The sequence below is a fragment of the Dromiciops gliroides genome, chromosome 4 (assembly GCF_019393635.1).
Source record: "Dromiciops gliroides isolate mDroGli1 chromosome 4, mDroGli1.pri, whole genome shotgun sequence".
Classification (NCBI taxonomy): Eukaryota; Metazoa; Chordata; class Mammalia; order Microbiotheria; family Microbiotheriidae; genus Dromiciops; species Dromiciops gliroides.
This window is the reverse complement of record NC_057864.1, coordinates 130856476-130873829: the sequence shown is the minus strand read 5'-3', so window position 1 is coordinate 130873829 and position 17354 is coordinate 130856476. Positions and strand designations below refer to the sequence as shown.

General features: G+C 36.1%; 1 protein-coding gene across 1 annotated transcript in view; it reads right to left on the bottom strand.

Annotated features, from left to right (window-relative positions):
• Window positions 1-17354, bottom strand: part of AHCTF1 (AT-hook containing transcription factor 1) — a 115228-nt gene that overhangs the window by 68399 nt on the left and 29475 nt on the right. Inside the window, exons 3-6 of the mRNA XM_044004193.1 lie at window positions 13053-13306; window positions 7985-8165; window positions 5530-5737; window positions 1127-1243 (exon numbers count right to left, since the gene is read on the bottom strand). Coding sequence (XP_043860128.1) covers window positions 1127-1243; window positions 5530-5737; window positions 7985-8165; window positions 13053-13306 — 760 coding nt within the window. The remainder of the gene's footprint in view (window positions 1-1126; window positions 1244-5529; window positions 5738-7984; window positions 8166-13052; window positions 13307-17354) is intronic.

Here is a 17354-nt window from a genome sequence, read left to right as displayed (position 1 = left end):
TCACCTGTAAAATGGGGATACTGATAGCACCTACCTCCCAGGTTTGTCATCAAGATTAAAAAAGATCCAGGAACATAGGAGGCACTGAATAAATCCCTCCATCTTTCCTTTTTCCCTTCTTTTAAACAGAAAATCCTGTTGACTTTTTTCTTTGCAGGGCAAAGAGGGTTAAGTAACTTGCCCAGCGTCACACAGCTAGTAAGCGCCAAGTGTCTGAGGCTGGATTTGAACTCAGGTCCTTCTGAAGCCAGGGCTGGTGCTTTATCCACTGCGCCACCTAGCTTCTCTGCCCCTGCCCCCCAATGGCTTTTTAAAAAGCCTTTCATAACCTGACCTCTTCCCACCTTTCTAGTCATGTTACTTCCACCCACTTCTCCCCACTCCATACTACACAATCCAGTGATCTTAGCTTTATTTTCATGTGGCTCTCCCCTATGATCAGAACTCTCTCCCTCCTTCAACTATGAGCAAAAATGTGGCCATCTGCAAAAAGCCTTTTTCCAGTAAGATTGGTGCCTTCCCTCTGACACTGCCTGACAGGGAGATTCTGAAGATCTTCAATGGCTTTACCCATGCAAGGAATTCTCACCATCTTCTAGCTTCCCTGGTTTCTTTCAAGTCTCAGCTAAAGTTCCATTTTCTTCAAAAAGCCTTTCCCAGCCTCTTATTGTTAGTGCCTTCCTGCTCAAATTATCTCCAATTAATTTGATATACAGTGTATATATCTTCTTTATACATAGTTGTTTGCATAATGTCTTCCCCATTAGACCATGAGCTCCCTAAGAAAAGATACTTTTTTTCTTTGTATTCCTAGAACTTAGCAGAGGGCCTAGTATATAGTAGACACTTAATGCTTATTGACACCTCAGAGTTGCTGTGAGAAAAATGCTTTTGGAACTGTGAAACACTATATAAGTGTGAGAAACATATACTAGAAATGCATACATTTAAAATTTCAGCTGCCCTTTTATGTAGCAGGAAATCAATTTAGCCTATCTTTTATACAGATGTTAATTCACGAAAATGAATTCTGGAAATAACAATGAGAATAATATAGAGAAGCAATGCTTTTCACTAATAAGTATTTCATTTTCATGTTATAGAAGCTCATATATATTTTGCTTACCTATCTTGTGTAGACTGAACAGCCCATAAGTAGCAGCAATTTCGAGGATCATTTTCAGGTTCTTGGAAAGTAACAGCATAAACAGGTATTCTTCCTCCTTCTAACTGGGCATAATACCTATGAGAGGCAAAAGAGAATATTAATAAACTTTGGATATTTAAATTATGACCTTAGTTAGAGTTTTCCAATTCTTTAAAATTATCTGAGAAATAATACAGAAAGTCATGTCATGTATCATTTCATTACCCTAATTTCTTAAACCATAGATCAATCCTCAATATAGCATGCATAGATTGCTTCAACATAATAACCCCTCTGCATTTCAATACCCATTTATGGGAAATGATTGTGGGATTTTATAGATATTGAATAAAAGAACAAAAATATCATTAAAAGAGAATCAACCAAAGATAGTTACTGAAACAACTGAGTGTTGACAGGAAGTTTTTAGAATTTTCCTTAAATTTTAAATAACATTTGTAATCCAACACCCTCGAAGGTAAATTAAATTAAATGTCACAATATCTTTTAGCTGGTAAAATGGCTGATTCTACAGAATTAGGCAAGTATTACATTTTTGGTGCCCAAAATATTACTAAAAAAAACCCCACAAACTGACGCTCTATGCAAATAAAGTTCTCATATAAGGTAAAATAGATGATTTAGATGGAGAATGCTGAAGCTGGAATAGATATTCGATGTTACAGACTAAGGATTCTTATCATACAAAGTAGTTATGTAAATATTAACTAGCATGGTCAGGGATTTTCTGATTAGTAATCTCATATAGTAATTTTCAAAAATACTAACAAAGAAAACATTAAAACTATACTTGGCATAAAATTAACCCTTTATTAACTTAAAATATACTTAAGGACACAATGCCTTTAAAATATTACAGACATCAATTGTTTATATACAATATACATATAGATTTTATATTTACAGTCTTATAGTTTTCTAATTTCTTCCATATTTTCATTAAGATATACAGAAGTGATAGTTAATAAAACTTCCCAGTTGAGAGGATACAGATAGAGGTTTACTATATATAATATTTGAAATATGATCATGTAAATCTTTTAAGAAAATTTTAAAATATCAGTTACATTTAGTCACAGAATCTCTCTTATTCTATAAAGATCCATAAGTTCTGAAATTTGGGGAGCAGGAGGGCCAGAAGAGGATTCAGGACTTATGATTTCACTGTAGTAGGCAACCACTCCACTGATAAAAGATCAGCATCTGTTAATGAGTTACCTGAGACCTTTGAGAGGTTATAAAAGTTGCTCAAAGTCACAGAGGCAGCATGTGTCAGAGGTGGTACTTGAACTCAGGTCTTCCTGACTCCAAGGTTGACCTTCTAGTCACTATTCCATGCTGCCTCTAAATATTTATTAAAGAAAGCCATTCTCAACAATTTCAGTAAACGCTCATCCTGGATTACTGCAGTTAAGTACCAAAAGGCAGAGTTAGTTACAATACTCAAAATACTTTTAAAACTAAGATATGCTAAAAAAAAAAAAGTACGTTAAAAGTTGAATTATCTTCCACATAGCCTAGAAATCAGCATGTTTTGATAACACAAATCTTTAATCTACGAACCAAGCATATAATGCTGTTAGTAAAACTTAATTAAACAATTATTAACTGCAAGGCACTGGGGTACAAATACAGAAGTGAGACAGTCCCAGCCCTCAAGGAGCTTACATTCTACTTACATTATACTCTGAGCTTAAGGCAGCACACAGACATTTAAACGTAGATATTCTATGGACTGTATTAGGGGGAAAAATCCTTTAAACAGTGGGAGATACGGGACTGTCAGAGGTGAGAAGCCAGGGCTTGAAATGAAGAACTGGGAGTCATCCAAGTACAGGCAGAAACTGAAACCATGTAAGCACATCAACAATCCAGTGGAACTATCACAGAGAGAAGAGCAAAGGGTCTATGACCATGTGGAAGCCTACAGAGATAACAGGTGAGTGAAAACTGTAAAGGGAACACACAGAAAAAGCAAAATATAAAAAAGATGTGAGCGGAGACAGTGTTCCCAAAACCAAGGAACAAAGTTCAAGTGAACAGAAGATTGCCAATAGTACTGAAAATTTTAAAAAGTCAAGAAGCAAAAGATCTATTACTGGAATTTTATAAGGTATCATCAATGTTAGATTTAAGTGTAGTCATAAAGGCCTGAGAAGGATAAAGTCAATGGAGGAGCTGATTGATAGGCATCATTATATTTGATTCTAAAGCAAATTACTGGTATTTGGTAGTAGGGTGTTATTATTCAGACCTGAATTAAATTTATTTTGGTGGCTATGTGAAGGATTGGAGTCGAGATAGACCTAAGGTACAAGGAAGCTATAACAATAGTTTAAATACATGATGAAAGCTTAACCTAGGTTGTACATGTGAAAGATTCTGTGGTGATAAAAACATGATTTGACAGCTGACTGATTAAATGGGATAAAGGAAAGTAAGAAGTCAAAGAAAACACCCAGGTTACAAATTAGATGACTAGAAGGATGATTTCCTTGACTGAAATAGTTTCTGAAGGGGTTGGAGCTTTGTTTAAAAAGTTAATGATTTGTTTTGCATAAGTTACATTTGAGATGCCTACAGAGTATCTAATTAGAAATGTCCAATAGGCAGATGGTGATGAACTGAATGTCAGCATACCCAGCCTATGTTCAGCCTACAGGAGATGATGACGTCACCAAGTGAGAGAGAAGACATAGAAATGAGAATACAGGACAATCCTGAAGCTGAAAAAAAGAGCACTAGGCTTTTGTGAAACAGTAATACCGGCAAGTTCAAGTTGCTTAAAGATCATTTTGCATAAAGAATAAACATAGCAGCTGAATCAATTTTTTCCTGACTGATTTCCCCTCTGCTACTCTTAGAAGTAATCCAGAGTAAATGTTCCAACCTGATTTTCTATTACTATTTTAAGATGAGACAGTATTCTTAGTAGTACTAATTGCCCCATCATATATAGTGATAGCTCTTCAGTATCTACTGGAAATTTTTACAGACCATACCATACATCCCCAATATACTAATTAACAAAACCTTTTTTTCATATTTGGAGATGGGAGATAGTAGACATGGTTGGTTCTTTTTTCTCTCTCCAAGTCTGTGTGGTGGTTTCTCCTTTCTTCTTAAAGTACAAAAGTTCAAAATGGTCAAGAAACAGAAGACTGCTAGGGTTTGAAAATTAAGTTAAAATGTTGAAAACTATCTCTACATGTAACTGGAAAATAATAAAATACTTTTATTTTTAAAAATAAATAAAAAAATTTTTAAATTAAGTTAAAAAAAGTTTTAAAAAAGGATTGTGAAGATTTATGAAACAAAAAATTAACATACTACATTTTGAGAAAAGAGTGAATTAAAAGGAAATTCCTTTTTTCCCTCTTGGGCTTCTTTCCTGTTACTGTGCAAACTAAGGCACATGTGAGTGAATAGCTTACAAAGCACCATTCACAAAATTATCATGAAACAAAAATCTAATTTCTGACCCCTTAAAATAAAAGCAACAGTTAAAAAAACAAAAAGCACAAACTTTACCTTCAGAATGGTTATATTATCCCCTCCCCATCCAATAACTTTAACTTGTGTCAAGATTTCCATTAGATTCAAAAGAACTCCCTCCACCACCCCCCAACCTGTTCAGGTGGCAAAACTATCACTTTCATTGTGTTAAACTAACAACAAACAAGAATCTTATTTCCCATTCAACACTCTTCTCATTGAAAAGGTAGCTAGCGACAGGCATGGACTGAGGCTATATATATTCAATATGTGTTCTATTGCTGAAGTGGTACTAGGAAGTGACAATAATGTTTTCCTTTTAAAAAAGCATCACTAAAAGATTAGAGATAAAATAAGGGAGTGTCTTCCAATTCGGAATTTTATGATCCTAGGATTGTATTGGAAAAATTTTAACAATTTAACACCAAACTCTTACTCTGCCTCCATTCAAGAATTCCACTACTGTTTTCCTTTTGCTCAATAAATTTGGAATTTTATTTATTATTTTGGGTGCCTTGATAAACAAATCTGTTAGGTAATTATCAGATTTCTTTAATACAAAAGAATAAAATAAATGATGCTGTCTCCCTGTCTAGTGATATAAATCATGACTTAAAAGCTGTCACCCTAATTTTTGTTATGTTTTAATAATTATAAAAAAGTTCGGGGATAGCTAGGTGGGGCAGTAGACAAAGCACCAGCCCTGGATTCTGGAGAACCTGAGTTCAAATCCGACCTCTGACACTTGACATTTACTAGCTCTGTGACCCTGGGCAAGTCACTTAATCCTCATTGCCAGCCCCCACCCCCAGTTCAAACTAGTAATGATCATTCATTGAAGACAAAAATAGATTGATTATACTCACTCCCTTTTCAAAGTTTTCATGTTCCAAAGAGCTAGACAGCCATCAGAAAAACCAGCAGCGAGCTGATTGGTCCTGCTTATATAACTAAGGGTGGAAATTGCTGTTCCTGTTGGGCTTAGTAACTGGAAACAGAGATGTCTTCCTTCTAGGGTCACACCTTCTCTGATGTGTGGTACTTCAGCTGGGATACCAGTTATAACTTCAAGATCTAGGTATAATAATGAGTGATAAACAAGCTTATAAAGAATATAAAAACAAAAAATATTATCCATTATTCAGGCCTCATACATTTCTTAAGAGTATTAGAAACAAAATGGGTCCTTGAAGACTAAAAAGCATGCTTTATCTCTCATATCTTTCTCTCTCAAATGAATTATACAAAAACAACCCAATACCAATCTTTTAAACTACTTAAACATAAACAGGAAATATGCTTTGGTAAGTTTTGAATGTTAAACTTTTTGTAAAACAAGTAATTTTCCAAAATTACTAAATACAAATATCAGAAAACTAAAGCAATCTCTCTGAATTCTGCTAATAAAAATTTTAATAACCATAATCTCTGCCACTTCTTAACAGGGACTGCTTCATTTCACCCTTCTTTTGGGAATTATGAAGAATTCACAGGCTCTCGGTTCTCCTACCTCTCTGATCCCTCCCTCCAGCTTCCTCTGAAGCTCCATACCTTCCTCCCATCTCTCACAGCCCTGTTCTCTCCTTTCTCTTGACTCTTTTCCTTGGCTACCTCACCTACTCCCTCAGTGTCAATGGTTAGTTCAATGCATATGACTCTCAAGCCCATATATCAGCCGCAATATGTCCCTTAAACTCCCGTCTGGCTTTTCAAGAGTCTGTTAGGCTGCTTTCCCTGGATATACTATCAACACCTCAAGTGAAGTAATATTTTCCCTGTACTCCCTCCTTTTGTTTATTTTACTTTTCAATACTTTTCATTTAACTTGTTTACAACCTGGTCACCCTGGGATTTAAACCTGAGAATTATCTTTGATACTTGTTTTTCCATCCTTACAAAGTCACCATACTAGGTCAGATTCTCATCACTTCTTACTAGACTCCTGTAAAGTCTAACCTCCCCCCCCCCCATCTCTTCTCTCCAAATAAACCTTCACACAGTTAACAAGATAATTTTCCTAATGCAGAGGTCTAGCCATCTCACTTGCCTTTACAAAACCCTCTGATGGCTCCCAACTGCATATGTAATAAATATAAATTCCCTGATCTGACATATAAGGTATTTGTATTTTGTACTAGATCCAAAATATCTTTCTAGCTTTATTTCGTTTTACCGTTGCAACATATATTTATGTTCTTGACAAAATGGACTACTAGCTATTATGGAATCTTGTATTACACTCTTCTAACAACATTCATTCATGGCTGTAATGCACTCTCTCCTCATCTTCTGTGTTTTAAAGTCCTACCTTTTAGATGCCACTATCATCACAAAGCCTTTCCTAATGCCTTGAACCAACCAGTCCTCAAATATTTCTAAAGCACTGTGGGATGGAGCTCTCTTTCATCCCTTCATTGTGTTCTACCTTGTATCAGACTCAGGTATCTATGCTGAGAGAGAGACAAGAGGTGCCAGGCAAATCAAACTACCACCACCACGTTGGGCCCCCATATGCTCCTGGACTCTGATGTAGAAAGACCAGAAGGATCCAGAACTCAGGACTCTTAGGAATATTAGTATCACTACTGCTTCCAGCCTAGCTCCAAAGAAGGGGCTCATCTATCACCACCAACACCTGCTGACAAACTGCTATCTGTATCCCCTAGAACCACTGGTCCTGCTTGCAGCCCAGCCCTAACAGCCATTATTTCCAGTACCCAAAGTCATCATCCTTAAAAGCAACTCCTGTGGCAATGTAGTCTGGCAAATGCTCTAGCAGGTGCTACAGACACAGTTACTGTAGACCCAGAAAAGAAAGTTCTTGTTACCAAAGTGCTTAGCACTGTTCAAATGGCTCAATATCAGAAACTGACATGACTTTATCAGTGGAAATGACATTAAAGAAGCATAACCATTTGCTCTGCTGCTGCATAAGGATTATAGAACCTTTCTATCTGACTTGAAACCTAAATCTTTCATTTATGCTGTTTCCACCATTAGAATGTAAGCTCTTTGAGAGCAGGAATTATCATACTTTTCTGTTTCCCTAGCATTTAACTCAGAGTAAAAACTAAATGATAAATTCATTCTTTCATTCATGTTACTTGTAACCCTTCTATGAGACCAGCACTTCAAGATTAGCAAATGTGTTTTCTCTATCGTATACCCTATACTAAGCACACTGCCATGAGTAAAAAAGACATCTTAAAAGTTTTATTTGTTGTATACAGTATGCATTATTTAAATTCATTTCAATGACTACTTTAGAATTTTCAAGTATTAATTTCTCCACCACCACCCCCACCTCGAAAAAAATATTACCTGATGCCTCTATCTCATTTTGACTGCAAGACAAGTCATCCAAACACAGATCAATGAGAAGGACCTGCCCCACATCAGTAACCACAGCTGCCACACCAAAAAGCCATCGAAGACTCTGGTGTAAATGCTGAGTACTTGCACTGGCTCCTCCATGATTAATTATTGGTTCAATGGCAGTTACCTAAAAACAGAATACAAGATCTGTTTTTTGTGCAATGTAAGAAAATGTTGATGAAAATACACTGTAACATTTTGAAAGACGTTAACCTCAATTATGTTGGATTTAAAACTTAAAAACCCCTCACATACAGTATAATAAATCTACACCAGGTAACCTAAATCTTATTGATTGTAAGTATATTGGAGCCTTCAGATTCACACAGAATTATATCCAAAAAAATTAATCACATAAAATCCTAAGGCCCATACTAATTCAGGAAGGAATAAAGCAAAAAAAAAAAATCATTTAAACTTGTCTTTAACCTTAAAAGAGAAAAAATTATGTAATTTCCAAATGTTTAATATTGCTTTAATTTCTCAAATCATTTTCCACCTCTTAATAGGCAGGGGCGTAACCAAAGTAATACAAGGTTTCACCAAGAAAGAGATGTAAATTATTCTAAAAAACAATTATGATGATGATGAAAATGATAACCACTAGTATTTGTATATATGTACAGTGCTTTAGCATACTATAATATTTATATCAAAACAAGACAGCAAGTTTTATCCTCACTTTACATACAACAGTTTTATTGAGGTAGGGAAAGCAAATATTATCCCCAATTCAATTGATGAGGAAACTGAGGTTTAGAACTATTAAATGTTTTGCTGAATGGTATACTGCTAATAATTGGAAGAGTCAGAATTCGAACCCGAGTCTGTAGGACAAGTTTAATACTCTTTGCACTACACCAAAATAATTCCAATAATTATTTGTGATCGAATTGCTTTAATAATTAAAAGAACTCATGTTCTGATATTTCTTCCATCAGAACACACTGCAAGCCATATATTTCTTCCCATTTTGTATAGTTCTTAGCCATGTTCTCTCATAAATTCACCAGGAACTCAATATGCTAAAGGTCTTAATTTCCTTTACTACCTAGATCTTGATGCTACTTTTGTAATATTAAACAAGGAAAATTAAAATTTTTAAGACAGCTAAGATATTTTTCATGATTAACTGGAAAGTTTCAAAATAAAGAGGAAGAGTGTAGGAGTCTAATATTTTCATCTAATCATATATTAATATGAACAAAATAGAATTCATGCTTTGGTTTTGGTTTAACCTGGGCAATGAAAGAGGCCTTAAAATTTCATTTCATTAAAAAATCCTATCTCTCTCCTAATTTGAAAATCATGGCACTGAAGAGATATGGAAAATAATAATCTTGCTCATTATCAGTTTGAATTTGTAAAAAATAAAATGATACAGGATTTGATTCAGAGATTCCAATTTTAGATATACTGACCTCCCAAGGAGGAAAATAATAAATAATAATAATAGCAAAAAACAAATAATAATAAAAATAATAGCAAAAAGGCCACATTTTCAAAATATAGCACAGTATTTTGCAAGAATAAAAAATTGCAAACAAAGTAAATGCCCAGCAAATGGAAATGTTAAAATAAATTGTAGTATAAGAATATAATGGGATAATCCTATACACTATGAAATAATGAATATAGACAATCATGGAAAGACATATGAATTAATGCAAAGTAAGATAAGCAGAACTAGGAAAACAATATGTGCAGTGACTACAACACTTTAAATAGAAAGCAAATAAAAAACAATGAAAACTGAATGCTAAAAAAATTATAAGACTAATCCCCAGCCTGAAAGAAGAGATATGAGAAGACAAATTCCCTTTTTCCCACAGAAGTGGAGGACACAGCTATTAAACACTACATAAGGTCATACTTTTTCATTGTTAGTTTTGCTGAATTTTCATCTTTATATTCTTTTTTATAAAGAATGGTTCTATGGTAAAGGAGAAATGGCAAATGTATATAAGTAATATAAAAAAAAAGATAATTTTTTAAAAGGAGTCAGGATTAGACCAAGTACATACGTAACAATGAAATCCATTCTGAAGGTAACATAATCTGGAAAAAAATTTAGGGTTTTACATAGTTATCTCAAAGAAGTGAAAATTCCTTAATAGAAAAAATTACAGACAATACTATTATTTTTTGTTTTGTTTTTTTCTTTTTAGTGAGGCAATTGGGGTTAAGTGACTTGCCCAGGGTCACACAGCTACTAAGTGTTAAGTGTCTGAGGCAGGATTTGAACTCAGGTACTCCTGACTACTCCAGGGCCGGTGCTCTATCCACTGTGCCACCTAGCAGCCCCCAGACAATACCATTAAACAAAGAGTAATATGGAGGTCACTGTTCTATAAACAAATTAAGGATTTCCTGTGATAAAAGTATAAGGATGTGTATAGGTGTATATGTATGTATGTCTATACATAAGGGAATAAGTAGAAACGGATATTATAAATAGAAGTATATATAAGGGAACAGACAGACTCGTACATGTGATTTTCTACAGCAGACTTTATCTGACTATACAAATGACTGAAAACTCAATAAAGCAAAATGTAATTTGTCATCCTAAAGGTTTTCCCCTCCATTGTTTAAAAAAAGTAAGATTCCTTGAAAAAAAGGCAACCACAGAGATAACTGTTCAACAAGTAACATAAAAACAATATATAAAGTAGGGAAATGTATTTGTCACTGTCATGGAGGACACATGTCCAGGACCATTCTTTTAATACAAATGGAAGATGATGAGGACCTCAAAACTCCCAAATGTATGATGCTGAACGCATCTCTCTCAAAACACTAGACTGCCTTCCTAATAGTCATGTTTACTCAAAAAAAGATTGACCTAATAAACCATACAGAAAAAAAATTAATTAAAAAACAACAACAAAACCCTACTGTCTCACGCAGTTGAAAGATCAAGTTCAGTGAATCAACACATACATGTGGACAGGCACTGTAGATGGAAAATGAGAAATGGATAGGAGAAAAGAGATGTCAGGATCCCATCTGGAAAACTGTGAAATGCTTTTAGTGGTCATATGGGGTTCCATCAGCAAAAAAGTTTCTTTTAAAAGTCCTAGTAATGCTATGCTAATCTTGGAACACAAAACTCTCCTAAAGAACCAAAGTTTCAGGTGCTCAACAGAAAAACCTATGATAGGTGCAAATATACCTGGGTATACTGCAGTGGTGACCTACTAATAACAAATGATATAAGAGAAACCATTAAAGAGATTGCTGGTTATCTAGCAAGAACAAGGGAAAAGAGATTTGTCGAAAATTCTATTCAAATTATATCAGGGGCAGCTAGGTGGCGCAGTGGATAGAGCACCAGCCCTGGAGTCAGGAGGACCTGAGTTCAAATCCGGTCTCAGACACTTAACACTTACTAGCTGTGTGACCCTGAGCAAGTCACTTAACCCCAATTGCCTCACTAAAAAACAAACTATATCAATAAAATTCCCTCAAAATCTAAAGAGTAGCCCCATGGAAAAAAAACAAAAACAGAACAAAACAAAACAAAATCTAAAGGGTAGACTAGCATTTAATTCACATGAGTTCTTTTTTTTGTTAAATTACCTTGGATTTTCAATTGTATGTTGGGTGATAATACAACTTTTAAAGATCTAGATAAGAAAATTTCTACTAATATGTTGAATTAACGTCCTGGAAAGCAAAAAGGCAATTTATACCAATGATTTCTGGTTAACATATTGAAAGTTATAATGATACTATACTAAGAGTTTCTCTAATCAATGTATACCATTATTTAGTATAACTTATTTTCTTAAAAAAATAAAATCAGCTTGAACAATGGTTCTCTAATATAATGGAAACAACACTAGATGTGGTTACAAAAGACCTGGTAAAAAGCTGACTCCACCACCCATTAGCTATGAGATGTTAAGTAGTCACTTAACCTCTCAAGAACCTCAACTTCCCCATCTGCAAAATGGGGCAGTAGAACTAGAAGTTATGTTTTCAGCATTATCACTCTGTACAAGTCAGAAGGCCTGGGAAGGATTCCAAGCTCCTTTCATCCTTACTAACAATATGACCTTAGGCAAACTTCATCACTATGAACTTGTTTCCTCAGGGGAAAAAAAAAAATTTAATTACCTTTCCTACTTCCCTCATGGCAGCTAGGTGGCTCAGTAGCTAAGAACTGGAATCAGGAAGACCTGAATTCAAATGTGGCCTTAGACACTAGATGTGTGACCCCAGGTTCAGTTTCCTCACCTGTCAAATGAGCTGGAGAAGGAAATGGCAAACCACTCTAATATCTTTGCCAAGAAAAGCCCAAAAAGGTCTCAAAAAGTCAGACACGACTGAAAACAACCTTCCTCACTGTAAAGAAAACTTAAAATTATATATGAATGTATATGTTTAAATGTACATACATACACACACACTCTCTCTCTCTCTTTGAAAGACAAAATTGTATATACCTATGCTGGTCAACTTCCTTTAAAAAAAGTTAAAGAAACCTTTGGACCAGTTTACCTGGGGACCAAATGCTGTTTACATATGTATATTTTCTACCCAAATTAAAGCTTACAACCTAGTGAGCTGCTGTGGCCAATCCAATTTAGAGTGAAATTCTTTGATTCTGCCAATATAAAATCCACACTATAACCCAAATAGTAAAACAAAAATAAAAACAAAAAACCTCCAGGATTAGATTGCATTGGGGGGGGGGGGATTTGAGGGAAAGGTAGGACTTTAAAAAATAATCCTTTATGACCCTCAACAAACAAAAATGTCAAAAGACCAAGAATACTACTTTTCCTAAGTAAATTCAAGTATAAAAATCATGGGCAAGCTGCTTTTAGAGTTTAAATTAATGACCTCTAAAAGTTCCTTCTTGCAGATTTAAATTTATAATCTTAAGAACCCTATATATACCCCCTTTTTATTTTGGAACATGAAAATATGACAATGAAATCAACGAGAAAGTTTAGGTTAGATTGGAAAATGAATACCCAAAACTCCATTCTTGAGAAATACATACCCTTCCAGGAAGGACAACTGCTTTAACTACTCTTGAAATCCCAAGGTCATAAAGACAGAGAACACTCCCTTCTGTTTCCTCCAAACCAATTAACAATCCAGTTCTTTTCTGCCAAGAAAATTCTTTTACTGCAAGGACAGTGGGAGGCTGTTCATTAATTCCACTAAATCTATACGCAGACAACCGCTCTCCAGTAATAGAGTTTACTACTTCAAGTTGTGGACCACAAGCCAGGCAAGCCAATCCATTCCGTCCTAGAAGCAGAAGAAAGAATAGGTTAGTTTGATATAATTAAACTATAGAAACAGGAAGTAGGGAAACTAGATGTCCCTAATCAATCAGCAAACATTTATTATTAAGCATTTACTTCACTAGAAGAGCTATACTAAGTGCTAGGTAAAAAAAACAAAAGTGAAACCATGCTGCCCTCAAGGAGCTTACATAATATAGTGAAAGATAACATATACATACATAGGTATCTACAAAATAGATATTCTGGGTTTTTTTTGTGGTTTTTTTTTTTTTTGCGGGGCAATGGGGGTTAAGTGACTTGCCCAGGGTCACACAGCTAGTAAGTGTCAAATGTTGGAGGCTGGACCTGAACTCAGGTACTCCTGAATCCAGGGCCGGTGCTTTATCCACTGTGCCACCTAGCCACCCCCCAAAATAGATATTCTGGATTTTGTGGGAGCAACTGGGGAGAATCAAGAACTCATAAAGAAGGTGGTACTTGAGCCAAGTCTTAACGGAAACTAAGGATTGTGGGAGATGGAGGTGAAAACAGACTATTCCAGGAAGGGAGGACAGGCAGAACAAAGGCATTGAGTGCCATGTATGAGGAACAGTTAGAAGGCTAGTCTGACTGTATCACAGAAAGAAATATATAATAAGATTGGCACAGAAGGCAGCAGTCAGACTGTCAAACACTTTAACTGTATAAGAAGTTTATATTTAATCCTAGATATAACACAGACTAATTGGAGTTTTTTTGAGGGGCATGAACTATGCAGTATTCACTTTGGCAGCTGTACAGAGGATGAGTTGAAGCAGAGGGAGTAAAGGTGTGTGTGTGTGTGTGTGGGGGAGGGTGTCTAATAAGGAAATCTGAACTATAGTATTGTGAACAGTGAATGAAGAAAAGAAGAAAGATGTTATGGAGATAAAAACAACTGGATACACAGGTTAAGTTAAAATGATAAATCAAGCATGACACCAAAGCTGTTAACCTGGGTGACTGGAAGAAATGCTTGTGCCTTTAATTAAAATTAGGAAATATACAAAGGGGGAAAGGAATAATTCCTTTTAAATAGGGGTTGTACTATGTGTCATTCTGGACTCCTCACTCTTTCACTCCCGGCATTTAATGTACTACCCAGGCCCATAGAGTCTATCTTCATAACATCTTTGGTATATGTTTCCTCTCCTGACATTTTCATCATTCCTGGTGCAGGCCCAAAGCACCTCAAGCCTAGACTATTGCAAAAGCCTTCTGGTTGGTTTCTCTGCCTCAACACATTACTCATTCCAATGCATCTTCCCCTCAGCTACCAACTTATTTCCCTTAAATGCAGGTCTGACTATATCACCTCTTACTAAATAAACTCCCTAAGTAAATCCCAGTAATTCTCCAGAATAAAAATTTTCTGGATTCTAAAGACCTTCATAACCTGGCTCCTTCCTACTTTTCAGGTCTTCTTAACCTTTATTCCTGTCCACTTTACTCTATAACCCAGTAACACTGGCCTCTTTGCTGTTTCTCCCACCAGACACTTCATTTGCCACCTACATTTCCAATGGTTCTCCATGCCTGGAATGCTCCCTCCTTATCTCTGCCTCCTCCTAGTTTCCCTTAAGTATGAACTAAAATCTCATTTTATAAAAGAGCCTTTCCCAATCTTTCTTAATGTTTCATGCCTCCTCTCTGTAATTATCTCAGATTGTTCCTGTATATCTTGTTTGTATGTAATAGTTAGAATGTTGTCTTTCCTTCTTCACCCTGTGAGAGGCTTGAAAAAAAGGACTGGTCTTTTGCATCTCTTGGCATCCCCAACACTTAGCACAATGTCTAGCATATCAAAAAAGGGATAGTTACAGGTAACAAGACAGACTTTTCTGATTCAAAGGTAGTTTGAATATAAGAACAATGAGGGATAAGGTAAGACTCAATTGTGAAGAGACCCTGAAAGTTAGAAGGACAAACTTGAAATGTTGTATACAACATGATTGCCATGATCTAAGCAGTGTTTTGTAAAAAGTTATCTGGGGGCAGCTAGATGGTACAGGAGATAAAAGCACCGGCCCTGCATTTAGGAGGACCTAAGTTCAAATCTGGCCTCAGACACTTGACAATTACTAGCTGTGTGACCCCCACTGCCCCCCCCCCAAAAGACCTGACTGTGGGAAACAAAATGTATTATACAAGAGAGAAACTAGAGACCAGACAGAAGACTGTTTAGTAATAGTAGTACAACATAGTATATGTCTGATCTGGGATGCTGACAATGAGAGTGGATCATTAAGGATCAAATGGGTATTATGGGTAGCTAGGTAGCACAGTGGATAGAGGGCTGGTCCCTATAATCAGGAAAAATCTGAGGTTAAATACAGCCTCAGGCACTTATTAGCCATGTGATCATGGATAAGTCACTTAACACACTTCTGCCTCAGTTTCTTGAAATGTAAAATGAGGATAATAATAGCAACTACCTCCCAGGATTGTTGAGAGATCAAATAATACATCTATAAAGTGCTGAGCACAGTGCCTGCTACATAGTATCTCCAATATAGCTATAATTATTAGACAATAGCAATAGTTCATTACTCAAATGGATCTCACTGATTCCAGAATTTCCTTTTAAAATGCAGACATTGTTAAAATTATATTTACATGTAACTGGGGGAAAAAATTAAATTAAAAATGAATAAATAAATGAAATGCAGACATTTTTATGGGGCAGCAAGGTTGCACAATGGATAGAGCATTTTGCCTGGAATCAGGAGGACCTGAGTTCAAATCCTGTTTCAGATACTCACTGGACAAATCTGCTTCAATTTCCTCATTTGTAAAGGGGGGGGGGGGCCGCCTTAATAATGGCACCTATTTCCTAAGGTTATAGTGAGGATCCAAGAAGATACTATTTGTAAAGTGCTTAGCCCAGTTCCCAGCACACAGTAAGCACCATATAAATGTTACCTTCTATTATTACTACAGACAGTTCTCACTTTACATAAGGGGACCACTCTGCAGATCTCTATATAGTGATTTTTATGTAATGTACATTTGCCCATGGACATGGGAGAGGGAGGAAGAAAAGTAGGAAAGGGGCTGGCACATGTTTCAAGGACATGTGGTGTCTAGGAACAGAGAAGGAAGAGCAGAACGAACATTCAGAGGCAGGGGCCAGCCACATGGGGGCCTGGCCAGAACCAAGAGAAAGAACATTCAAGGGACACACTGGGGCTGGACATGGACATATAAGAGGACTGGTGACACAAAGGGACCAGGGACAGAAACATGGTACCAGAGAGATGATGGAGAGAAAGCAGACAAGTGGACAGAGCAGGGTTAAGATCTCCTCTATTAGTGCTGAAGGTCTCAAGCCAAAACCCCGGTTCTACAGCAGTAGTGTTAGCCTCTCCATACTTCCATTCTTCTGCTTTCATTTGAAGGATCTATTTTAAAAGGTTTTTTTTTTCTCTTGGGTGGAGGAATTAAATTGATTCTATATTATTTTATAATTGATTCTGTTATGTAATTGATCCTATTTGTATTATTGCCCCACGTTGTATGATTGTTCAAACCACATTTCTTTGTCTCTTTGCTTATGAGCTAAGTTTAGAAGTTCCGTTCTTCTGCTAATCACTGTTCTATTCCTGCCTCAAGAAACTCTGTTCTCCTTGAGGGAGGCAGGCCTAGTCCACTATCTAACCTTGCAGGTGCATTCAAACAATAAACATTTCTTAGTGACAGGGATTCAGTTCCCCTCTGAGTTAAATAAAAGAAAGCCTGTCCCTAATACCCTCAGCTCTTAGAAAATTCCATGACACATTTGCTATCTTTGAAGGCCTACAAGTTGACTTGGTACATTTCCACAAGATTTACTGTCCATCCCTGCCTGAGTCTGTAGAATTAGGGAAGGTCTTATCTCCCTCCTAGGAGCCAGGGATTCTGCTATCCCAGGTCTACTATCAATGACCTCAGGGTGCAGATGGGTTCCATGAATCAAGCATTCCTCTAAGAATGCTAAAAAAATGATAAGACATGGGGTAGTTACTAGTGCTACGATGCTGACAATCCTATAA